At 39.1% G+C, this 25,837-nt stretch overlaps 2 protein-coding genes across 3 annotated transcripts in view; one reads left to right on the forward strand and one right to left on the reverse strand.

The window, feature by feature from the left end:
• The first annotated feature begins 24 nt into the window (after nt 1-24).
• Nucleotides 25-25,837, forward strand: part of HSD17B6 (hydroxysteroid 17-beta dehydrogenase 6) — a 62,589-nt gene continuing 36,776 nt past the window's right edge. Inside the window, exons 1-2 of one of the 2 annotated variants that reach the window (XM_028110958.2) lie at nt 25-85; nt 14,311-14,521. In XM_028110958.2, coding sequence (XP_027966759.1) covers nt 14,451-14,521 — 71 coding nt within the window. In that variant the 5' untranslated portion in view covers nt 25-85; nt 14,311-14,450. Of the gene's footprint in view, nt 86-14,310; nt 14,522-25,238; nt 25,344-25,837 lie in introns of those variants that run through there. The other variant, XM_028110960.2, reaches the window with a different exon arrangement.
• On the reverse strand, nt 3,527-25,779 carry PRIM1 (DNA primase subunit 1). Its single transcript, XM_088025241.1, has 13 exons — nt 25,620-25,779; nt 24,789-24,946; nt 19,876-19,982; nt 19,731-19,804; nt 18,089-18,225; nt 17,631-17,689; nt 16,500-16,609; nt 15,700-15,791; nt 15,390-15,531; nt 12,584-12,653; nt 11,798-11,889; nt 5,365-5,463; nt 3,527-3,842 (listed from the first exon to the last, which is right to left on the reverse strand). The coding sequence occupies exons 1-13, from the start codon at nt 25,720-25,722 to the stop codon at nt 3,823-3,825; spliced, it is 1,263 nt and encodes a 420-aa protein (XP_087881367.1). The 5' UTR covers nt 25,723-25,779; the 3' UTR covers nt 3,527-3,822.

Genomic DNA, 25,837 nt, shown 5'->3' on the forward strand with positions numbered 1-25,837 from the left:
TCAGGAGCGGCCGGCAGTCACTTCCTTTAACAAGTGACCCGTCTTGCTGTTCCCGGACGGGGGTGGTGACGAGGTCTAAATAAGGGTAAGAATTCAGAACAGGACGCGCTGGCCTGGCCGGAACCTCAGCTCACTCCCTAGATAGCCGACCCTTTCCCGTCCCCTAAGTCGAGGCATTTATTTTTTTATTTTTTAAAGATTTTATTTATTCAACAGAGAGAGACACAGTGAGAGAGGGAACACAAGCAGGGGGAGTGGGAAAGGGAGAAGCAGGCTTCCCGAGGAGCAGGGCGCCTGATGCGGGGCTCGATCCCAGAATCCTGGGATCATGACCTGAGCGGAAGGCAGACGCTTAACGACTGAGCCACCCAGGCGCCCTCATTTTTTTTTTTTTAAGATTTTATTTATTTATTTGACAGAGACAAAGCGAGAGAAGGAACACAAGCAGGGGGAGTGGGAGAGGGAGAAGCAGGCTTCCCGCCGAGCAGGGAGCCCGATGGGGGCTCGATCTCAGGACCCTGGGACCATGACCTGAGCCGAAGGCAGACGCTTAGGGACTGAGCCACCCAGGCCCCTAAGTCGAGGCATTTTTGATATCCGAAGGGAAGTTGTAATGGGAGAAGCATCCTCTGTCCTCTGGTCAGTAAAGTAGCCACAGCGGTATTAGAGTGACTTTTTGATTTCCCCTTTTCAACTAATGCAGGGAAATAGGAGAAACGAAATAATATCGAACACCGCAGATTGTAGTCACATCATTGTAAGGTAGCAGTGACTTAGGTTAACTCTTCTCAATTATTTTATTTTTGGAATACACAATTTAGACCGATGTTGAAACTATTAGATTACGCTCCTCAGAAGAAAGAACATAGGCACATATACAATTCTTTTTGCCTGTTTTGGGCTAATAGATACCCTGAAACTCATCCGTTCTAGTAGTCCCAGTCCCCACGTTAAGAACTCATGCTTTACACAGTTAAGATTCCTGAAAGTAGAATGTAAATTCAATGTTTTGTTAATGAAAAGCCATGGGTCCTGATCCCTGTGCCCTCTCTCAGCCCTATAAAAGGACTCAACAAATACATTACCTAAATCAGCTAGCACTATTTGAGCTAAAGTCTTTAGGACAATTGTGGCTGCCTTTTAAGGGAAGCAGTGATGTTATGCTCTGAAAACTTGTGAAGTGAGGATTAATAAATTAGGATTAAATTAAATAGTGGAGTTTACCAGCAATGAGAAATTCTGAAATTTTTTTCGGATAGGGGAGGCAATATTGTGGAATGATTAAGAACATGAACTATGTAGGGGTGCCTGGCTGGCTCAGTTGGAAGAGCATACATCTCTTGATCTCAGGTTCATGAGTTCAAGCCCCATGCTGGGTACAGAGATTACTGAAATAAATAAATACATCGACTCTGTAGCTGTACTCCAAATCACAGCTTAGTCACCTCATAGTGACCTTGGGCAATTTAATTAAACCGTTTGTGATCAGTTTCCTCATCTAAAAAGGGATATAGTAGCTACTTCATAGGATTGCTAGGAAAATTAGGTACTATATGTACATTACTTAAAAAGTGCTTACTATTATTTTTTCTAAGTAAATATGTGATCTGGAAGATTTGTCAGCACAGTCCATTTACCTTCAGAAGAAAGGGCCAGCAGTAGCCAATCATCTTCTTAGACAAGTAAAGCTATTTTGACCATTTCACTTTCTTTTCCATCAAGCCACTGACTCTTCTCTCTGTTGTTAATGACTACGGAAGGATTATTTTCTTTCTTTGGATTTCTTTATAAATTGGGCAAGTTTGGAGATGGAAGTCAGTTCTGTGCCCTTTGTTTCTACAATTCTCATATATGGATGAGTTGGTAAAATCAGAGAATAGGGAAGTCAATAGTTTTTGAGCATATTTCTGCTATCTTCAAGAACCAAACATTTATTTTGAAAAAAAAAAAAGGACTTACTTTTTTAATTCTTTAATTTTTTTTTTAAAGATTTTGTTTATTTATTTGACGGAGAGAGAGACAGTGAGAGCAGGAACACAAGCAGGGGGAGTGGGAGGGGGAGAAGCAGGCTTCCTGCCGAGCAGGGAGCCCGATGTGGGACTCGATCCCAGGACCCTGGGATCATGACCTGAGCCGAAGGCAGATGCTTAACGACTGAGCCACCCAGGCGCCCAAGATGGACTGAGTCTTTAGTAATTTTGTATTCAGGAATTTTAACTGGCTCACTGTTTTCCTAACCTAAAAACTGAACAATACACAGTAAATAGAGGCTCAAATGAGGAATTTTGCACAATGGTCTTTAATGTTTTTTTTTTTAAATTAGAAAAGAGAAGGAAATGCAAGGCATTGCAGTGTGTTGACCACATTGTAAAGTGTTTTATATATATAAACCAAAAAAATTAAAAAAAAATGTGTGGCTATAGAGAAAGCAATGTTAAAGGAAATGCAAAGGAAGGAAAAAAAATTTTTTTTTAAGATTTTATTTATTTATTTGACAGAAAGAGACACAGCGAGAGTGAACACAAGCAGGGGGAGTGGGAGAGGGAGAAGCAGGCTTCCTGCGGAGCAGGGAGCCTGATGCGGGGCTCGATCCCAGGACCCTGGGATACTGACCTGAGCCGAAGGCAGACGCTTAACGACTGAGCCACCCAGGCGCCCCAGGAAGGAAAATTTTCATAAATCATAGAAAGCACCAGCCTGATAGCTTGACTTCTCAGTGTTTCTCAGAAGATGGACTGTAATCCAGAATGGCTATTTTGTTTAGACTGGTTGTAAAACTAGGCAAGAGAAATTGACACTTTCAAAAAAAAAAATCAACTATGGAAGAAACAAAACCTTTACAATTAAGTATCTGGATATGTAGAAAGGGAAGTGTTTTGACAACTAAAACAGATTTTATGTTGGTGAAATTTGTTTTTCTAAGTTGTTTCTTTATGGTGCAGACTAATCCAATTTTTTTCTGAGGAAGGAAGTCAAGAGCTACAAATGCAACAGTTGTAAAAAACACTCTACCAACCCCTATTGTAATCTAGTAAGTCATATCTTTTGAACTCAAGTTTTGGTATGTTTAGATGCCCAGTTTAAAATGATTTTTAAAAGATAGGCAGTGGGGTGTGGCCTGACCAATAAAAATATCAGTAAGCAAAATTAGAAGTGACAGAATACATACTCCAGGTATAATTGTCTAAGACTTAAGGATAAAGCTCTCATGCACCTACAATATTCAGTCCAGAAATAAGGAGGCTATATCTAGTGAGCTGAGATTAAAGTCTTGGGCATATTACTGCTCACTTGCCTCTACATATGGCAACTGGTAAAAGTATATGAAGATACATATGGCAACTGGTAAAAGGTATATCAAAAATCTTAGTATAATATTAACTTTTACAATATGTATCTACAATTCACTTGTTCCTCCCATTATTGCTCCTTCCAGAAACCTGGACACTCTCCTTTGGTGGCCTCAGGAATCTTTTTAACATAATTTTTCAAGAAAAGGAAATTTTGCTTTGAGCATTAAGACACATTATGGTTCTATAATATTTATTAAATGGTTCTTGAAGTATTTGATTTTTTTTAAGAATTTTTATTTACTGATTGAAAGAGAGAGAGAGAGCATGAGCAGGGGGGAGGGGCAGAGGGAGAGGGAGAAGCCGACTCCCTGCTCAGCAGGGAGCTTACTGCGGGACTCGATCTCAGGACCCTGGGATCATGACCTGAGCCGAAGGCAGACACCCAACCGATTGAGCCACCCAGGCACCTGAAGTATTTGATTCTTGAAGCTAGAAGACATCTACATTGGTTTGAGGAGAGCTGTTATCTTTAAAAGTCTTTCTGTAAATCTGGAACAGAATAGATTCTTGTCAAAGGGATAGTAAAGGAAAACGACAAATCCCATTTATTTTCACATTCTGATTTGCTTAATGCTTCTATTAAATTCACATCATGCATAAAGATTTGCTTTCACATTTGCTGAAGCCTGCATTATAGGCTGAGCTACTACAGAACAAGAATACAAAGGACTTAATATAGCCAGTTGGAATGACAGGTTCATTGAGGCTTTCCAAGTTCAGAGTCATCATTGTTCATTCAGTAAGCACATATCTGAATGTCTACTATGAGTTCAGCATTATCTTGGGCACTACTAAAGTGGAAAGGAAGTTTGTATTTCTATAACACTACTACAGTTTTCTCTGGTATCCATCAATCTCCTGAATAATATTCACTGCTGATTTCTTTCATTTTGGCTTACACATATGTTTGGGTCTCTCCTATTCAAAGAACTTTTCCTTTGACACTGCTGTCCTCTTAGTTATCTCCCTTTAGTTCCAATATCCAACAGGATTTTATCAGTTCTCTATGGCATTTGACACTTGATAATCTCCTTGAAAGTTTCTTTTCCCTTGGCTTCTGTGACACTTTTATTTTCCTCTTTCATCTCTCCACTTCCAAATCATTACCAACTCTCAAGGATGGCCCTAGTATTTGCACCTTTTGGAGATATCCAGTACTAGTGTCCCAATGGTAATAGCCCAACTGGCCTCTTGGGCTCTATTTTATCCCCTACCTCTCCCCAGATACATTGCTGCTAGTTTTATTTTGCTAGATAAAACTATAAATCATGGTACTCTCTTCCTCAAAAACCTTTAATAGATTCCCTGTCCCTACTGAATTAAGCCCAAACTCTCAAGACTAGAATTCAAGGCCATTTATACTCTGGCTTCAGTCTGCTTCTTCAGATTTCTATTGCATCACTTCCTGACACATCTTTTTCCCAGATAAACTGTATTACTTATGACTTCCAGAGTGACCTGATGCTTTCCTGTCTAATGCCTTTGCCTCTGCCATTCCTTCAAGAAGGAACAATCTGTCCCCTTTTTCCATTCCTGTACCCAATCATATCTCTGCTTGTGGAAATCCTACGCATACCTCAAGGTATGGTATATTGGCACTGGGAATTAGAATCTGTATAGCAGCTCACTGTAAGGAGTTCATATACCACTTTTTTCATAAGAAATCTTCTCAGGTTCTCTCAATCAGATGAGATCTCTTTCTTAGCACTTTATACTTCTTTGTTTTGTATCAGTTTGTACTTCCTAAGGGCAGGGGGGCATGGTGTCGAATTCATTTTTGTATAATTAATCTTTGTTTCCATCATAGTACCTGATACACAGAAGGTGTTTAATGAGTATCTGTTGAATTGAATTAAGGGAGCTCATTTTTAAAATACTAAGGATAGTAAGCTAAATCAATACTTGTTTTAGTAGGGCAAAGGCTAGGCTCTAAAATTACTCACTTGCTGGATGCTTTAAACTTCCCACACTAAGATCTAAATAGCTAAAAGGGAAAGGTATAGAGTCTTACCACTCTTCTTGAGAAGTTCTCCTTTTCGGGATTTATCCAGGTTTTCAAGAAACTGTTCAAAAACTTTTATATAAGGAGCTAGACTGGTCTTCTTATAATCTAAATTATGAAGGCCATGCATTAGAATTAGCATTTTGGAAGCAAAAATAACATGACATTATAATTTTAAGTTTCTTTAAAGAATTTTCTAGAACACCACCAACAAGAAAAAGAATTATCTAGAACAGTACTGTCCAATATAATGAGTTTAAATACTCTAGTAGCAGGGCACCTGTGTGGCTCAGTCGGTTAAACATCTGCCTTCCACTCAGGTCATGATCCCAGAGTCCCGGGATTGAGCCCCACATCGGGTTTCCCGTTCAGCAGGAAGCCTGCTTCTCCCTCTGCCTCTGCCTGCTGCTCCCCCTGCTTGTGTTCTCTCTCTCCGTCAAATAAATAAATAAAACCTTAAAATAAATACTCTAATAGCCACATTAAAAAGGTAAAATTAATTTTAGTATTTTATTTAATCCAGTACATCTAAAATATTATCATTAACACATAATAAAAACTGAAATATTTTACATTCTCTTTCATACTAAGTCTTTGAAATCTAGTATTTTGTACTTAAAATACATTTCAATTTAGATGATACATTATCATGAGAAATACTTGATCTATATTTAGATCTGGGTTATAAAATAGACAGTGTAAAGGTAGGCTCATATACTCAAATTTCCCAAACATATTTAAAGTTCTCCAATAATTGAATCAAATATCAGTTTTAAATTTTATTAAACAAATTTTTTTAAATGAATCTTTTTTTTTTAAAGATTTTATTTATTTATTTGACAGAAAGAGACACAGCAAGAGAGGGAACACCAAGCAGGGGAAATGGGAGAGGGAGAAGCAGGCTTCCTGCGGAGCAGGGAGCCCGATGCGGGGCTCGATCCCAGGACCCTGGGATCCTGACCTGAGCCGAAGGCAGATGCTTAACGACTGAGCCACCCAGGTGCCCCTATTTAAAAAATTTTTTTAAAATATTTTTAAAGAGATTTATTTATTTATTTTAGAGAGAGACCCCTTAAGATTTTATTTTTAAGTAATCTCTATACCCAACGTGGGGCCTGAACTCATAACTGAGGTCAAGAGTTGCATGTTCCACGGACTGATCCAGCCAGGCACCCCTATCAGTTTTAAAATTTAAATTAATTAAAATTAAATTAAAAAAATCAGTTCCTTGTTTATACTAGCCACATTTCAAGTGCTTAATAGCCATATGTGGCTAGTGTATTAAGACAGTGGTGCTTGAAAATACACAAACCAACGGGCGCCTGGGTGGCTCTGTTGGTTAAGCGACTGCCTTCGGCTCAGGTCATGATCCTGGAGTCCCGGGATCGAGTCCCACATCAGGCTTCCTGCTCAGCAGGGAGTCTGCTTCTCCCTGACCCTCTTCCCTCTCGTGCTTTCTATCTCTCATTCTCTCTCTCTCTCAAATAAATAGATAAAATCTTTCAAAAAAAAAAAAAAGAAAATATCCAAACCACATGTACATACCTACTTTAGTAGTCAGTCTTTCTAGTATCAGACCAACAAAATCTATTGCTCTTTGTTAAGTCGCACACAATATTCTTTTCTTTAGAAATTGTGGCTTCAGTAATAAATAGTTTTACCACCAGAGCAAACATTAAAAATGTGAAGTTAGGGCCATTCTACCTGGAGACAATCAGAAGTTTATAGTCATAGCGCCTTAAGTATAAGTATTCTTTGCCTTATATAAAAATTTTAGAATGTACACAAAATTTTGAATACACAATCTTAATTATCTATTTAATTACACAATCTATAATACCCAATAGGAGAAAAAACCTGAGAACAAGATGAGATTTGGATTTCGGTAGTGTGCTATATCTGCATGGAATAGTCCTCGTAATAGTTCGTTCAAAAGAATAAAAAAGGAAATTATACTTAAAAAAATTTTTAAGGGGTGCCTGGGTATCTTAGATTGGTTAAGCATCTGCCTTCGGCTCAGGTCATGATCCTGAGGTCCTGAGATGGAGCCCCGTATCATGCTCCCTGCTCAGCGGGGAGCCTGCTTCTCCTTTTCCCTCTGCCACTTCCCCTGCTTATGCTCTCTCTCTCAATAAATACATAAAATTAAAAAAAAATTTTTTTAATAAACATTATCTGATGTACTCGGGACTAGAAAAGGAATCTTGATGAGGATATTAAGGATGAGTATCTGAACTGTGGCAATTATGAGAGTACATTATATTTTGCCCTAAACTTTTATATATGAATTTCCTTACAATAATATAAAATGTATACCAAGGAAATAGTTTAGTTTGGGATCAGCCACATAATACTTTGAACCTTTAATTCAAGATTCTAAGCTCCTTGCATAAAGGTCTATATGTTTACTTCACTGTGGAATATGTAATAGGCATTCAATAATTACTTAAATATTTACTAACTACCTATTATATATTAAGTACTCTGCTAAATTCTAAAAACGTATAAGCCAAACTTTTTGGTTTTAAGAAGTTGTTAAATGAACTGGAAAAACAAGTCCTAAATGCAGTAATAGAAAACAATATATAATTAAAAGACCAAAGAGGCATATGGATAATTATAAGGCCAAAGAATCCACCAGTCAATGTTGACTGAGGTGGCTGTGAAGTGGGTCTTAGAGAAAAGATATAATTAGGGGCGCCTGGGTGGCTCAGTCGGTTAAGCATCCAACTCTTGGTTTCCACTTAGGTCATGATCTCAGGGTCATGAGACTGAGCCCCGCGTCCGGCTCCAAGCTCTGTGTGGAGTCGGCTTTAGATTCTCTGCCTCTCCCTCTGCCCAGACTCCCCCTGCTCGTGCTCACACTCTCTCAAATAAGTAAATAAATAAAATCTTTAAAAAAGAAAAAGAAAAAAGATATAATTAAATAGGAGAGAACATTCCAGGATTTGTGAAGAAGGGCAGGAATAAATGGTACTAGTGTGAAAAAGGACAAAGGCTTAAAATCAAGAAGCTAAAGCGATAGTAAGGAACTTACACATCACTTATTCCAATCCCCCACCATCTCTAAAGCACCCCTGACTAATGGCTATTAGGCTATTTATGAATACTTGAAATGATAGGCAGTTTAGTTTATTTTTGAATAGTTATATTATAAAATTTCTCTTTATTTTTTATTTTATTTTTTTAAAAGATTTTACTTATTTATTCATCAGACAGAGTGAGCAAGAGCAAGAGAGAACGAGCAGCAGGCAGAGGGAGAAGCAGGCTCCCCGCTGAGCTGGGAGCCCGATGTGGGACTCGATCCCAGGACCCTGGGATCATGACCTGAGCTGAAGGTAGACGCTTAACCAACTGAGTCACCCAGGCATCCCAGAAAATTTCTCTTTAAAATCGTTGAACAGGGGCGCCTGGGTGGCTCAGTTGGTTAAGCGACTGCCCTGGGCTCAGATCATGATCCTAGGGTCCTGGGATCCAGCCCTGCATCAGGCTCCCTTTCCCTCTCCTGCTCCCCCAGCTTGTGCTCTCTCTGTCAAATAAATAAATAAAATCTTTAAAAAATAAAATAAAATCTCTGAACAAAAGAAAAAGATGTCCATCAAGAGACAATATTGTTAAAAAAATTGTGTTGAAGTCATGTATGCATGTTGTTAAAAAAAATAAAATAGTACTAACAGGTTGGAAAAAATAGCAGCTTCCTGCTCTAATTCTGACCTCTCCATCCTCCTGAATGGCAACCACTTTTTCTTTTCTAGCACCTACTTCTAACAGATGAACACTTCCAATGATTATAAATCCAAGGCCATTTTTCCTAGGTCTGTGGCTTTTGGGGGGAGGAGAAGTAGGCAGGGGTCAGAAAGCTAAGATCTTTTCTTAATTCTCAGTGTTTTGAAATTTCAAAATGATGTGCCTTGGTGCCGGTCTGTTTTATTATGCTGACCCTTTTCTTTTCTTTTTAAAAGATTTTATTTATGGGCGCCTGGGTGGCTCAGTTGGTTAAGCAACTGCCTTAGGCTCAGGTCATGATCCCAGAGTCCTGGGATCGAGCCCCGCATCAGGCTCCCTGCTCAGCCAGAAGCCTGCTTCTCCCTCTCCCACTCCCCCTGCTTGTGTTCCCTCTCACGCTGTCTCTCTCTCTTTCTCTGTCAAATAAATAAATAAATAAAATCTTTAAAAAAAAATAAAAGATTTTATTTATTTATTTGATAGAGAGAGACACTGTGAGAGAGGGAACACAAGCAGGGGGGGTGCGAGAGGGAGAAGCAGGCTTCCCACCAAGCAGGGTGCCTGATGCGGGGCTTGATCCCAGGACTCTGGGATCATGACCTGAGCTGAAGGCAGCCGCTTAACGACTGAGCCACCCAGGTGCTCCAATGCTGATCCTTTTCAATAAAGGGCTCATTTTTGCAATGGTTTCCTATATAATTTGGATATTTTTTCCCTCCCTGTTTGTTGTTTTTCTGAAACTCCCATAGTCACATATTAGACCTCCTGAACCATTTTTTTTTTTAAGATTTTATTTATTTGTCAGAGAGAAATAGAAAGAGAGCACAAGTAGGGGGAGTGGCAGGCAGAGGGAGAAGCAGGCTCCCTGCTGAGCAAAGAGCCAATGCAGGACTCGATCCCAGGACCCTGGGATCATGACCTGAGCTGAAGGCTGACGCTTAACCGACTGAGTCACCCAGGCGCCCCTGAACCATTCTAATTTTATCTTTTTCCTCCTTAAAATAACAACAAATTTATCTTTTTTTGTAGTACTTTCTGGAAAATCTTTTTTCTTTTCTAACCCTTCCCCTGAATTTTGTTTTCTAATGATTATGTTTCTGATTTCTAAGACCTCTTTCTTGTTCTCTGAATATTTCTTTTCATAGCATTCTGATCTTGCTTCATGGATGCACTATCTTCTCTCATTCTCTGAGGATATTACTTTTTTAAAAAAGGTTTTCAGGAGGGGCGCCTGGGTGGCTCAGTCGTTAAGCTGCCTTCGGCTCAGGTCATGGTCCCAGGGTCCTGAGATCGAGCCCCGCATTGGGCTCCCTGCTCTGCAGGAAGCCTGCCTCTCCCTCTCCCCCTCCCCCTGCTTGTGTTCCCTCTCTTGCTGTGTCTCTCTCAAATAAATAAAATCTTTAAAAAAAAAAGGTTTTCAGGGTGCCTGCCTCGCTCAATTAGTAGAATATGTGACTCTTGATCTCTGGGTTGTGAGTTTGAGCCTCATGTTGGGCATAGGGATTACTTAAAAAAAAAAGGGGTTTTCTTTGTTTCTTGCATTATCTGTTTTCTCTGAGTTCCTTTTTCCAGTTTATTCTGATTTTTCATGTTGGAGATGTTTTTCAAATACTTTATTTTTTAAAAGATTTTATTTACTCATTTATTTGAGAGAGAGATGGGGGAGGGGCAGAGGGTGAGGGATAAGCAGACTCCGCGATGAGCAGAGCCAGACGCGGGGCTCGATCCCATGACCCTGAGATTATGACCTGAGCCAAAACCAAGAATCAGATGCCCAACTGACTGAGCGACCCAGGTTCCCCTCAAGTACTTTAGACAGAATGCTTGTCATTATTTTACAAACATTAATAGTAGAATGTACTATGTTTAGGTATTATGTTAGAGCTGGAATAGATGAACTGATTTTTGTTTGTTTGTTTTGTTTTTGTTTTATGGAATGATATGTGAGCTTGGGTTTTGAAAGAAGGTAGCAACATTTGACCAAGAAAGGTCAATCAGAGATCACAGATCTGCACTGTGTTACAACAGTCACTAGGCACATGTGGTTATTTAAAAATTAAATGAAATTGAAAATCAGGTTTCTCACAATTCAAGTGGAATGTGCCACATGTGGCTAGTGAGTACCACACTCGGCAGTGCATTACATTTCTATCATCACAGGAAGTTCTACTGGCTCTGTAGCTATAGAGTGTCTCTTGGGTATTGGCATATGAAGATGTGGCTTTTTTTTTTTTGAAGATTTGCCTTCTATTAGCAGGAAGATTTATAAATTCCCCAGCTCCCTCAAATTCTTGAATATATAATTCAACCACAGTTTAGATATATATTTACCCTAACACTCATCGGGATACATCAAGAACAAAGAACAAAAGTACTGCATACATAGTAGTTGTTAAATAGGTTACTGTTGAATCTAAGATTGTGAGAGTCAACTATCAACACAAATTGATGATTTAATCTTATAGTATAGATCCTGGCATTTAAATGTTGCTTAGTAATTATCTGTTGACACAAATCGGATTCAACAACACCATTTGGGCAATTGATGAAGAAAGGACAGAAACATTGCTATGATATTATTTGTAACTGAGCTGGTTTCAGGATAAACATTGTATCCATTCTGGGCTGAATCCAAGGAGAATTAATTACTGGACTGACAGAAGGATGTCTATATAAGAAAATTATGTTAAAGTGAGACTTCAATATATTAACATACCTCTGGTTCTATGTTTGATATCAGATTCAGCTTCGTTTCCCTCCTTTCCCTCATCATTAATGGAAATGGCATCCAATTCATGGCAGATGGAGCTACAAATAATAGAATAAGAGAATTTTTTTTTTTTTTTTTTTTTACTTTTTTACTCTATACTCAATATGAGGCTCGAACTCATGACCCCAAGATCAAGAATCACATACTCTACCAACTGAGCCAGCTAGGTGCCCCAGAATAAGAGAATTTTAATTTTTTTTTTTTTTTAAGTAAGCTCCACGCCCAGTGTGGGGCCCAACTCAGGGCCTAAACTTATGACTCAGTGATCAAGACGTGAACTGAGATCAAGAGTTGGACGCTTAACCAACTGAGCCACACGGCACCCCAGAATAAGAATTGTAAAGTTGGGTCTTGGTCAGTATTACCCAGTGTATGATAGCACAAGAATCCCACAAGATTTTCTATGAAAAAACTGTGTGACCACCTAAATTTGGGATAGTCTAAAAATCACAATCTCTTCTTGGAGTTTTCCATGCATAACAGCATAATAAAAACTGGGAAATCTTGCAGTAAAGAACATTTTATCTGTTTAAGTCGTTATTTCCCAAACTTACTTGAATTTACAATCTTTTTATTAGAGAACAGCAGCCTGTGTTATGTGGAACTCACCAGGAAATGTTGCTCTGCTACAACAGAGCAGCTGCCTCTCTGAATGGGATCTAATTCAATCTACTTCAAATTCCGAGTAACAATCACAAAGAAAAATGGAATGATCAGTGATCTGGAACATACCTTATGGTTGGAACAGTAAATGGATCAAACTGGTCCACTTTCTGTAAATCAATAGGCACAGAAATACGACCTGTAAGAACCAAAAGTTATAAACTGATGATTGTAAAATATAATCCTATGTGTTATTTTGGCTAAATTTTAATCTAAGGCTTAGAAAAAAGGGTTAGACTGGGGCGCCTGGGTGGCTCAGTCATTAAGCATCTGCCTTCTGCTCAGGTCATGGTCCCAGGATCCTGGGATTGAGCCCCGCATCGGGATCCCTGCTCGGCGGGAAGCCTGCTTCTCCCTCTCCCACTCTCCCTGCTTGTGTTCCCTCTCTCGCTGTGTCTCACTCTGTCAAATAAATAAAAAAAAAATCTTAAAAAAAAAAAAGAAAAAGGGTTAGACTTATCTGTTAAAAACAATAGCTAGAAATTACTTCCACATTAGGTGTGCTTTTAATTTCTCTTAAAAAACCGAAAAAAATAGGGGCGCCTGGGTGGCTCGGTTGGCTAAGGGTCTGCCTTCGGCTCAGGCCATGATCCCAGGGTCCTGGGAGGGAGCCCCACATTGGGCTCCCTGCTCAGCGGGGAGTCTGCTTCTCCCTCTCCCTCTGCTTGTGCTCTCTCTCTCTCTCTCTCTGACAAATAAATAAGTAAAATCTTAAAAAGAAGACAAATTAAAAAAACAAACAACCAAAAAAATAGGTATGAAAGAATGTTGGGCTATTATCTAGTGCTCTTATCTCTACTTTTATTTCTATCTTCTTCTTCCTAATATCCTTTTATATGTAAGTACAGAATGATATCAAATTTAGTGAGTCCTGAAAATGAAATAACATAGATATAGTTCATTTCATTAACTTGGTTTATTTGCTGAGATTAGAACAGACACCTATATGTTGGGCATCTTTTTAAAAGATTTTATTTATTTATGTGACAGAGAGAGAAAGAGAGAGAGAGCACAAGCAGGGGGAGCAGCAGGCAGAGGGAGAGGGAGAAGGAGGTTTCCCTTTGAGCAGGGAGCCCGATGCGGGGCTGGATCCCAGGACCCTGGGATCATGACCTGAGCGGAAGGCAGACGCTTAACAACTGAGCCACCCAGGCGTGTTGGGCATCTTTAGAAAGCATTTTGGAAATAAAATAGCATTATACTACCCTTTCACAATATCCACACGTGGGATACCTCATAAAATTCATTACATCTCAGAAATGAGATAATGAATCCAAAGGATGCCAGGTAAATAACAAGTAGAATAATTAAGAGAATTGGGAGTAGCTATTTGAAGACAGAGTAAAAAGACTGCAGCTGCTTAATGGGAAAAAGGATATAATCAAAATGCATATACTTATGAACATATTTATTTACCCAAACCCTGAAGTTTAGAATAAGGGCATACCCACTATAGCTTTAGAGTCAGGTTTAAAAAAATATTAAGAAATATATAATAAGCATTGGGTGCTATATGGAACTGATAAATCACCGAACTCTACCTCTGAAACTAATACACTATAGGTTAATTAATTGAATTTAAGTAAACTAAAAAAAAAAAGAAATATTAAGCTTATTACCCAAAGAAGCTGAAAACACATAGTTGATAGGTTCGGAAAGAGGCAATTCAAATATAGGGACTAGAGAATCACTACAGATTATTAAAGGAAACTAGGCAACCTAGGAGAACTGAATGTGTGACAGACACTTTTCTAAGCACTTTACATTTTATTATTTTTTTTCATTAATTTTTTAAGGATTTATTCATTTGAGAGAGAGAGAGCACAAGCAGGGGAAGAGGCAGAGGGAGAGGGAGAAGACGACTCCCTGCTGAGCCGGAAGCCCGACATGGGGCTCGATCCCAGGATACGGAGAACACGACTCGAGCCGAAGCCAGATGCCCAACCATCTGAGCCACCCAGGCACCCCAGCACTTTACATTTTAGATTTTCACAATAACCCACTGAGGTAGGTACTATATTATCTCCATTTACAGAAAAGAAAACCAAGGCACAGAGAGTAATTAGCCTAACATCCCACAGCGAGTGGCAGAGTTAGATTATTAATGCTAAAAAGGACAACTATATACAACTGTATATGTCTCCTGGTTGGATGAAGCAAAGTTTATGTCAATACAGGAACTGTTATATTTATTTTAAAGTCAGTTTCAGTCCATCAAAACATATCTAAGAGAAATGTGAAGGAGGAAAGCTAAAACTATGGAAAAAGAACTGAGTGAGGAGACAGTGGGAAAAGCACAGAACTTTGAGGGTTTTTTTTTTTTTTAGATTTTATTTATTTATTTGTCAGAGAGAGAGGGAAAGCACAAGCAGGGGGAGCAGCAGACAGAGGGAGAAGCAGGATCCCCGCTAAGCAAGGAGCCCAATGTGGGACGCGATCCCGGACCCTGGGATCATGACCTGAGCCGAAGGCAGACGCTTAACCAACTGAGCCACCCAGGCGTCCCAGAACTTTTGAGTTTTAAGAACTGAATTCTGTTCTTAGCTCTGATACAATTTAAGACTGTGAACAAGTCACATTAACCTCTTGGACCACTGTTTTCTCATCTGTACAAGGAGAGCTGTTGTCCTGTGATTTCTAAGTGCCTCTATAGTTCCAACACTAAACCTCAGAAACTCAGAGGAAAATTATTTGTGTAGTGGAAACTCATCTGGTAGCACTAATTGACAATTAAAAAATAACTTAGGTATTAGCTGATAGTCTTTCAACCTTCAATATCTCAGACATCATACATATTCACACCCAGTGACATGTTTACTAAAATAAAAAATAACTCATTTTTCTTCTAGTTTTCTTTACTTTCTATACATTGTACCTGTTTTAGGATGAACACTAAAAGGGCTCTTCAGTAAATGATTGATTCCTTTGCTAACATTGATATCCAGCCGTGGAAAACAGTACTGGAGCATGATCTCCCATTCAAGCAAGGGTCCACATTTGTCATTTTTAGTATTATCCTAAAAGCAGATGCAAGTCTAGCATGAGGATCAGTAGAAACTTTTGAGGATTTCTTTAAGAGGTTAAAAAATGGCTTTCAATGATCTTTAACTTACTAAGCAAAACAATTAGAATTTAATTAAGAATTACATTATTAAATTTATAATAGAGATTTCAGTGGGATATACCTGCCAGCTGATGGCTTTCTTCAAATATTCCCAACGCTGAAGTGAATTGTGATACTTCTGGAAGTTTTGCTGAAGTTTCTCATGAATTGGTGATGAATCATTAAGGAACACACTCATTTAGAGCACACTGATGAACAACTTATTTTCACTATGTATTACCACAAGGATATCAAAAGTTTCTAGGAAGTAATTATCGTTTTCTAAAAAGCAAATATGAATTAAACACATATCCTTAAGAAATTCCCCTGTAAAAATATATACTGATTTGACAGAAAGAATGCCAAAATAACTATATGGTTTAATGTAAAACCTTTCCCTGGTCTGTACATATTTTGATTAAATGATCCAGCATTCTTTAAGTATCCATTAATTCTATGAAGATCAACTTCCAAAATGAGGAAATTTATTTCCAAAAAGGTCTCATTTCTTTTTTTAAGATTTTATTTATTTGACAGAGAGAGAGACAGCCAGAGAGGGAACACAAGCAGGGGGAGCAGGAGAGGGAGAAGCAGGCTTCCCACGGAGCAGGGAGCCCGACATGGGGCTTGATCCCAGGACCCCGGGATCATGACCTGAGCCGAAGGCAGATGCTCAATGACTGAGCCACCCAGGCCCCCCAAAAAGGTCTCATTTCTTATTGTATTCTAGATAAGACATAATAAAATGCAGAAAAACAGGAGATGTTTTGTGTAAAAAGATTAAACTTATAAAAGTATATAAGAATATGTAGGCAGAACACATTTATAATATCATAGATCAATACATGTAGCTCATATAGAAATGGCCTTGGGAAAGGATATTTTCAGGAACAAGGGCTAAAATCTTATCCCAGCTTTCTTTATTTTCAAGAATATCTTGATCAACTAAGGCATATTCTTCAAAGTATTTTTTTATTATGTTTATAGATTTGCTGTAGAAATAACAATAGCACAGTCCTAATACTATTAGTAACACATACACCGCATAGTTTTTCTTGCCATTTGGGAGGCTAGTGCTTGCTTCTATTGAAAAAAAATTTTTTTTTAATGAGCATATATTAGTCTAATAAGAAGACAAACAGAATTAACTAACAAACAGAAATTAGCTATGTAAAATGGGAATAATGCAACTTCAAAGGGTTATGAGAATTAACTAAGACATTCTAAGGGGGAAGAACCTAGTATAGTACCTGGCTTAGAATAGATATTCAAGAAATGTTTACTTCTTAAACTCTACAATTTAGCAGGTTAATGGCATCATAAATACGTAACAAGGGTAGAAAGCAACCAGGCCAGGACAACATAATAATACATCAGTAGTAGTGTGGGATAGAGTCTACAGTTCCTCCTCTGAATTACTTGCTTTAACATCTCAACAATTATGTAGTGCTTAGCAGTTTGCAAACAGATTTCACATCTATTGTTTCATTTTATCTTTGCCACAACTCTGAGAGAGATGGAGCAGATGTTGTTTTCCGCATCATACATTTAAGGAAATAGAGGCTCTACTATTTTGTCAGGGTATTAGGAAGCTGCAGAATAGAGATTCTTACTCATTGCAGTGCTCTTTTCACCTAGAGAAGTAGTGAATTTAGTGGAAAGAGTATGGGTTCAAAACTAAATTCAAAATTTAGGCAGATTAGGACACGAATCTTAAAAATTTAACAATTACTTGTGTGGTACCAAAGAAATTACACAATCTTTCTAAATCCGACTTCAACTATAAATGGAGATACCATCATGTCCCTCATGAAGTTATTGTTAAGACCAATAAGAACATTTGTAAAGCACCTATCATGAATGCTGCAGCATAAAATAGCCATTCAATTAACTTTAGCATTATTATCTGTAAAATGCTACCCCAATAGAGAAATTTGGTAACAATGTAATTCTAAAAGCACAAGTAGGTAAATCAGATACAACTTAAGCTGCATGGAGTCTTTTCCAACAGACCTGACAAAAGGGTGAATTTTTTCACTTAGGTGGACTTTCTTTTTAACGTCTTGACCACCCTGAAAAAGAAACCATCAAAAAAGAACTTCATGTATATGACACAAATGAAATAATTTAAATTTTTAAATGTGTTCTAAAGATATTGATTAAATTCTGTCAAAATATAGAAGTTTAGATGTTATTTTATATAGTCTCAATACCTGTAACTTTCTGGGTTAACTTTGCTTGACATAACTGAACTGGAAAAGTAATTTTCCTTTTGCTACAAAGGAGGATACTTACAGTAAAATAGGAAAGATCTTAAAAAATGTAGCTACTATGATTATTTGATCTGCTGGTAAGATCATCTACTCTGGAATGTGGATGCTATAAAAGATAGTTTCATTTTTTTCACTAAACATTTCAGGCTTGGTAACATCTAGCAAACAAAGAAGTGTAAAGTATTATTGAGATCTTACCTTTACAAGACTCAAATACTCAACTATCCCGGAACGTACTGCAGAGGACAATTTTCTAACCGATTCATCACAGACCCAACAATGAACACCTCTCCTTCCAGAATAGACCCAGAGACGATGCTTAAATCCAAAGTCCTCTGAGGAGGGGAGAAATAATAGGTTTTAAAATCTATAAATAAATTTACAAACTCCTGGTTCTTGCTTACTTCCTTGGCTTCATTTTTACCTCTTATCCACATGTACTCGCCTTAGCTATACTAAATTGTGTGGTTTCCTGTGTCTCCCATGGTCTTGCCTTCATTGCCTATACCTATCCTATTCTCTCTGCCAAGAATTTCTTGACGCCCCAGCATTTCCATTTCTCTTCCTGACCAATTGCCGTTTATCATTTAAGGCCCCATCTAGGGATATTAAAAAAGTTAATAAATTTAAAGTGTTTAGAACAGTGCCTGGTACATAATAAGCACCTTAAGAGTTAGCTATTTTTTTCTTTTTTTCTTAAGAGTTAGCTCTCGGGGCGCTTGCATGGCTCAATTGGTTAAGTGTCTGCCTTGGGGTCCAGCCATGATCCCAGGGTCCTGGGATGGAGCCCCACGTCAGGCTCTCTGCTCAGTGGGAAGCCTGCTTCTCTGTCCTCCGTTTGCCGCTCCCCCTGCTTGTGCTCTATCTCTTTGCCAAATAAATAAATAAAATCTTTATTTATTTAAAAAAATTTTTTTAAAGATTTTATTTATTTATTTGCAGAGAGAGACACAGCGAGAGAGGGAACACAAGCAGGGGGAGTGGGAGAGGGAGAAGCAGGCTTCCCGCTGAGCAGGGAGCCCGATGTGGGGCTCAATCCCAGGACCCTGGGATCATGATCTGAGCCGAAGGCAGACGCTTAACAACCGAGCCACCCAGGTGTCCCAATAAATAAAATCTTAAAAAAAAAAAGTTAGCTCTTTTTAGTATATGTGCTGCTGAAGCAAGGACAAAAGTTAGCTTTTTTTTTTTTTGAGAGAGAGAGAGAGAGAGAGAGAGAGAGCGAGCGTGCACAGGGGCGGGGAAGGGCAGAGGGAGAGAGAGAATCCGAAGCAGGCTCCTTGCCCAGCGTGAAGCCCAATGTGGGGTTATATCCCAGGACTCTGGGATCATGACCTGAGCTGAAATCAAGAGCTGGAGGCTTAACCAACTGAGCTACCCAGGCACCCTGAGAGTTAGCTATTTTTAATATCATTATCATCCTTATCATCACCTTTTCTGATCCAATCTCTTTCTATTCCTGTAGGCACTCCTGCTGTTCTCTATCCCCATGGCAACCTGTGCATATTACTAAACTAAACGTAATCCTCAATTTTATTTGTTTCCTTCTTAGACTGTATAACCTACTTGAGGCAATCATTATCTTTCATATTTCCCTCACCTAGGACAGTTTGTAGCACACAGAACTGCTGACTGATTTGGGAAAAAATTCACTGGTTTGATCAACAGCTTTATTAGAGTTTCAACTACAACTTTATTCTAATCATCTTTTATTTTCCAGCCATATGTTTCAAGGAAACATGTTAGAAATCTATGAGATTTGATTATAAAATGGTATAGATAGACAAATACTCAAACAGATTCTTGCATCTGACCCCACTCAGACACTGCCAATACTTGCCCTTCAGTGCTCGGTCGATTATGTGTATGGCCATCGTCATGAGGGTCCAGCACTTAGAACATATGTCTGCAGAACTGGAGCAGAGGCATCATTACTCACTGTCAGTGATATCACCCACCCTACCAGCAGGGCATGCAGTGCTTACCTACAACATCTCCTCACATCATCATAGTCTGTCATGTCAATGTCAAACACCAGTTCTTTTTCCTGAGCCTGGAAAGCTCCCAGCTTTACTGTATTGTGTTGATTGGGCTGTAAGGAGAAAATATCAATCAGTTTTGATAAGAGCTGTCATGCTGCCAATTATGCTATTTTCTATCCACACAAAGAAAGTGACCAAAGAGGAATGAAAAAACCATAATATAATGCCAACTCTACTCAGTTAAAGTTCATTAATTTGGATTCATCCAGAATTGATGACAATGTAAATTTCATCTACCTAAAACAGGTTTTGATAAGTATATATTACCACAGATATTTGTTTTTTACCAGTTCTACTGAGATATAGTTGATATGTAACATTGAATAATAAATATTTGTTAATCAATAGAAATCATAATAAAGCTTTTTTAGGTTTCTGATAAGGAAAAGTACATGCAAATAATTAATGCCCTATTGTTTTAAAGACCTTTAATTATTACTGGACATATAAGTAACAAAAGTGTATTTAAAAATTTTCAATAATTCAGAAGATCTCAATTAGTTTGAGCTGAGCCTTTGACTCAACCTGTAAATAGCCTCCTTTGAGGCTAGGGGCTACCTGGTATATAAAGCAGACTGAATACAGATACCTTGCTCTTTTCAGACCTGCACAAAAATGATAGTAAAGGTTTTCTTAAGAAATGCATAAGTCTTTTAAAAAAGGATCACAGGGAAAAAATTTTTTTTTCAAAGATTTTATTTATTTGACAGAGAGAGACACAGCAAGAGAGGGAACACAAGCAGGGGGGGGGAGAGGGAGAAGCAGGCTTCCCGCTGAGCAGGGAGCCCGATGTGGGGCTCAATCCCAGGACCCTGGGATCATGACCTTAGCCAAAGGCAGATGCTTAACGACTGAGCCACCCAGGTGCCCTGAAAAATTTTTATTTATTTATTTATTTATGTATTTATTTTATTTATTTATTTTTAAAGATTTTATTTATTTATTTGAGAGAGAGGGAATGAGAGAGAGAGAGCACAAGAGGGAAGAGGGTCAGAGGGAGAAGCAGACTCCCTGCTGAGCAGGGAGCCCAATGCGGGACTCGATCCCGGGACCCCAGTATGATGACCTGAGCCGAAGGCAGTCGCTTAACCAACTGAACCACCCAGGCGCCCTGAAAAATTTTTTTTTAAATAAAAAAAATTAAAAAGTACGAGAGAGGAGAAAATACCACCACAATTTTTATAAGAATACCCGTAAGAGCTGAATCTTAAGCTCTCAGTAAGGAAAGATAAGAAGCAATCCAATTTACACCTCAGCATCCCCCAAAAACTCAGGTGACACTGGGTATCCCTGGGGGGGGGGAGAGAGAGAGGTAGCGGTGAAGCTAAGATTAAAAACAGGAGTATCAGTTAAAAATCTGCTTATGAAGCAGTTAGTTCCCCAGATTCCTCCATTTACTCAGCAGAGCCAGGTGACTACGCTTTCAATTCCCTGGTAAAGACACCTGAATTATTATCTGGAGAACCTCAAACAGTGGGTCTCTCTGGACTGGGATGGGGGTAGGAACAAAAGGCACAGTTGAGGAAAGTGTATTGTACTGACATACAGGGGATTAAGTGGACATCTACGGGTGGAAAGTTAAGACCCCTCTCCCCCACTTCTATACCCTATCACTGCCACCCCAGGCAGGACACCAGAAGATTCCTCTCTGAAGAATCTGATTAGGAATGTCAGGCACTATTATAGGCTCTGGAATAGAAGATCAGTGATCAAAACAAAGATCTCTGTGCTAGTGGAGTTTTCATTCAAGCAAAAATCTAGAGAAACTGATGTTGGAGCTTCCTCCCCCCAAAATGGCCCAGCCAGATCACCCTGTAATAAAGAAATCTCAGCCATGTATACATAACTTCCAATCAGCTTTTTTAGTACTCTATTTTTAAATATAAACAGCATGCAAGAAATTATCAGACTTACGAGGAAAGCCTCTAATATGAAAGAGGAGAAAAAATGGGAAAATAAAAGCAACTTTGAGAAAACAGATTGCACAACAGAAAACAAACTATCATTGATATCCTCAGAAAGATAAGACATATCAATAAAAAAAGTATAGGATGCTCTAAAAAAATCTTGGCAATTAAAATATAACAGCAGAAGTGAAAACCACTGAGGAAATTCCTCAGCAAGTAGAGCAAAAGGACAAACAAAATAGAAAATAGGAGGAAAAAAAAAATTAATGGATCAGTCCAAGACACATAACATCTGACTTTTGGATTTCTAGAGAGACCAAATAAAAATTACAGATAGAAAAAATTGTATTTAAGAAAGAAAAGATAGGTGTGGGTGCCTGGCTGGCTCAGTTGGTAGAGCATAAGACTCTTGATCTCTGGGTTGTAAGTTCGAGCCCCATGTTGGGTATAGAGATTACTTAAAAATAAAATCTTTTTTTTTAAACTTCAAAATAAAATCTTAAAAAGGAAAATTTCCCAGAATTGAAGGACATGAGTTCATGATCATAAGAGCCCATCAAGTACTAGCACAATAGGTGAAAAAGATGCACACCAAGGCACATCATTGTGAAATTTTAGTACATTAGAACAGAGGGGATAGGTAGAAAATCCTAAGAGCTTTCAGGTCCAATACAGTGGAGCAAGAATCAGAATGGCATTAGTCTTCTTAACAGCAACACTGGAAACTAGCATATCATGCAAAATTCTAAGGGAAACTGATTTACAAACTCAACCATTAGTTAAACATAGAGGTAGAATGAAGTCATTTTCCAGATACAGAAAGTGTCCAATATTTTCTTTTCCATGCACCTGTTCTCTGGAAGCTCCTGGAGGATGTACTTTACCTTAAAGAGGAAGTAAACCAAAAAGAGAACAAAGGATTTGGGCAATACAGGATCCAAAATGGGAGAGAGGTGAAAGGAAACCGGGGTGATTACAAGACCATATTTATCCATGAGGCTTAGAGAGAGCCATCAGTCCAGCTTGGAGGTCAGAAAGCTGCCGGTGAAATTTCTTCAGGATGAAACTGACAAAAACCTGATGGGTCTGAATATATGGGGAGACTTAGACAATTGGTAAGGAGTCTGGGGTTGAGTTAGTGATCTAACCCTGATTTTTAATCTAACAAACATATTAGGACATGTGGAAATGGGAAGGGAAGCGGTGAGGTTAAACAAAAAAAAAGCCAAATCCTTATCTGCCAGAGAAGAAGGTCAGTAGATAATGCTTAAAATGGAAAATGAAAAAAATATTAAAATGTTATTTACACACAAGGGGCAAATACCCTAAGAATCAGCTAAAAAGAAAGTAGTTGCCTCTGGGGAGCAGAAAATAATGGGAGTAGGAGACTCTTAAAAAAAAAAAAAGCCTGGGGCACCTGGGTGGTTCAGTCAATTAAGTGTCTGATTTTTGATTTTGGATCAGGTCATGATCTCAGGGTCACCGGATCGAGGCTGGCATTGAGCTCCATGCTCTGTGCAGAGACTGCTTGAGATTCTTTCCTTCTGCCTCTCTCCCTGCTGGGTATGTGCTCTCTCTCTCTCTCTCTCTCAAATAAATAAATAAATCTTAGAAGAAAAAAAAAAAAGAAAAAACTCCATACAAAAGCTATTATCCCATGAGTGTGTTTCTCCCCCATGTGTTTTTTTTAAGATTTTTTATTAAATTTATTTACTTGAGAGAGATAGAGGGCAAGCAAAAGCAAGAGAGAGAGCACAAGCAGGGGAGAAGGGGCAGAGGGAGAGACAGAAGCAGATTCCCCACTGAGCAGGGAGCCTGACATGGGGCCTGATCCCAGGACCCTGGGACCACGACCGGAGCCGAAGGCAAAAAGCAGATGCTTAAATGACTGAGCCACCCAGGCGCCCCTCCCCCACCCCATATGTGTATTTTTAAGGAGAGAAAGAAGGGCAATTTTGGTATGTTCATTCATTCAACAAATACTTACGGTGTTCTCTCTCTGCCAGGCACTATTCTAGACATTTAGACTATATCAGTGGCAATGGGTAGGAGGAGTGGCAGGTTGCAGTAGGCCTCACTGAGTGAAGACTTGAGGAAATGAGGGAAGGAACCAAGGAGATATCTGGGGAAATGGGTTCTGGACAGTGGAAACTGCTTGAGCAAGGGTCAGTGTGGCAGGAGCAGAGTGAGTGAGGGGGAGAGAGGGGCTTTAACTCTGAGTGAAATGGGGAGCCACTAGAGAATGGTTTTGAGCAGAGGAATCACAGAATCTAACTTGTTTTAAAAGGATTGCTCTGGCAACTGTGTTGAGAATAGACTCTGGGTATACAGGAGCAAATTGTTAGGAAGTTTTTACAGTAATTCAGATGAAAGATGATGAGGATGGTAGTAGCACTGGTACCAGTGGTTGGATTTCAGATACTATTTTGGTAGAGCTAAAGAGATTTCCTAATGGAATAGATATAGGAGTATGAGAGATATAGAGGAATCAAGAATAACTCCATGGGGTGCTGGCCTGCCTCAGTCGGTAGAGCATGTGACTCTAAATCTCCGGGTCACATTGGATATAGAGATTACTTAAAAAACAAAAATAATAAAATTAAAAAAATGCAAAAACAAAACAAAATAAAACACCTCCATTGCTGGAAGACAATGTAATTCTTTTAAAATACGCTCCTTTAAACCATGCTGACTTTCTCATTTACTCTTTTGGCCAGATACTCAATTTTTTTGTCCTAGTGAGAATACAACCAACTCACTTCCAAATGATTTCCAGTCAGTAATGTAGAATATCAAAGAACAGAAAATATTGCAATCTACTTGCAAAAAGTTAAAGTGGGACTCAATTAGAATAAACTCTAAAAATTTAACCTCAAAACAATGGGAGCACCAATCCATTCCTGGTTTAAACAACAAAACTACAAAATACATAAAAAACCGATTTCTTACTCTGTGGGAATATACCGCGCCTATATCAATCTTGTATGGATTCATTTTCTGCATCTCCTTTTCCAGATCACTCTGGTTGTTGAAGGATTGGTAGCGAATGTAAATATCATCTTTCAATGTGAATGAAAATTCACGGTGTTGAAAGTAATTCTTTATTACTGCAAAATAAATATACAACTTTAAAGTTAATTTGGTAATTTATTCAGCTCAGCGCATTAAAACATTAACCAATGATAAGATATTTTTAATGAGCCCTCTGCACAACGCTGTTACATGTTAAAAAAAAAAAAACTAGTCCCTAATCTGAAGGGGCTTACCATCCTGCAACTGATAGGAAAAAGTAAAAATGAGGAAAAATATGCAGAAATATTTTTAAATTTTAAATACATTAAAGATGTAATGTCCCCTGTCTCTCCTCGGCGGACACTACTAAGTTCAGCTGCGAAGAGTTCAGTACCTCTCGTCTTCCGGGAGATGCCCGGCTGTCCCTGATACAGAACATGCCTCTGCAGCTTCAAGCTACGACCCAGTAATCTCCCTGGCTCAGGCACCGCGGTAGGTAAACGGGGCACTGAACGTGAGTGCCACCACGTAGTGGTAGGAGCAGCGGCTCTTTCTTTTACCGTGTGGCCGGAGGCTGGTTACCGTAACCTCTCTCGGCCCACTTATACCTCTGAGGTGGTGGGAAGGGCTCGAGATAATGCGCGAAGGCGCCCGGCATAATGCCTAGCGCACAGGAGGCACTTCATATTGTCATTCCAAGGTACCCTCCCAGAACCTCTTCACCCTCCCCGCCGAACCACTACCCACTCCCCTCCCGGCTTCCATCACCTCCGCCATAGTTGAGCCAACGATAGTACTGGGCGTAGGGAAAAAGCCTCCGGTAGTAAAGCTTAAGCAGCTCAGGCAGCTCGGCTGGGTCAAACGTCTCCATGGAGCGCGGGACTCAACGTCTGCAGGGTTACCACAAGAATTGGCGGGAACCACACAGCCGGAGCCTCTGACACTGCGCAGGCGCGCTGTGCCCGTGGCCCGGCGTATGCACGGGC

Source organism: Eumetopias jubatus, unplaced genomic scaffold, assembly GCF_037043125.1.
Source record: "Eumetopias jubatus isolate StellerSeaLion01/CBP00866 unplaced genomic scaffold, mEumJub1_p1.0 scaffold_8, whole genome shotgun sequence".
Classification (NCBI taxonomy): Eukaryota; Metazoa; Chordata; class Mammalia; order Carnivora; family Otariidae; genus Eumetopias; species Eumetopias jubatus.

Excerpts from the sequence above, each read along its gene's own strand:
- PRIM1 (XM_088025241.1), bottom strand. The coding sequence starts at position 25,722 with ATGGAGACGTTTGACCCAGCCGAGCTGCCTGAGCTGCTTAAGCTTTAC. Across the intron at positions 19,983-24,788 it reads GCGCGGTATATTCCCACAGA|CCCAATCAACACAATACAGT; the intron begins GTAAGAAATCGG and ends TTCTCCTTACAG. Across the intron at positions 15,532-15,699 it reads AGAAAGCCATCAGCTGGCAG|GATAATACTAAAAATGACAA; the intron begins GTATATCCCACT and ends ATCTGCTTTTAG.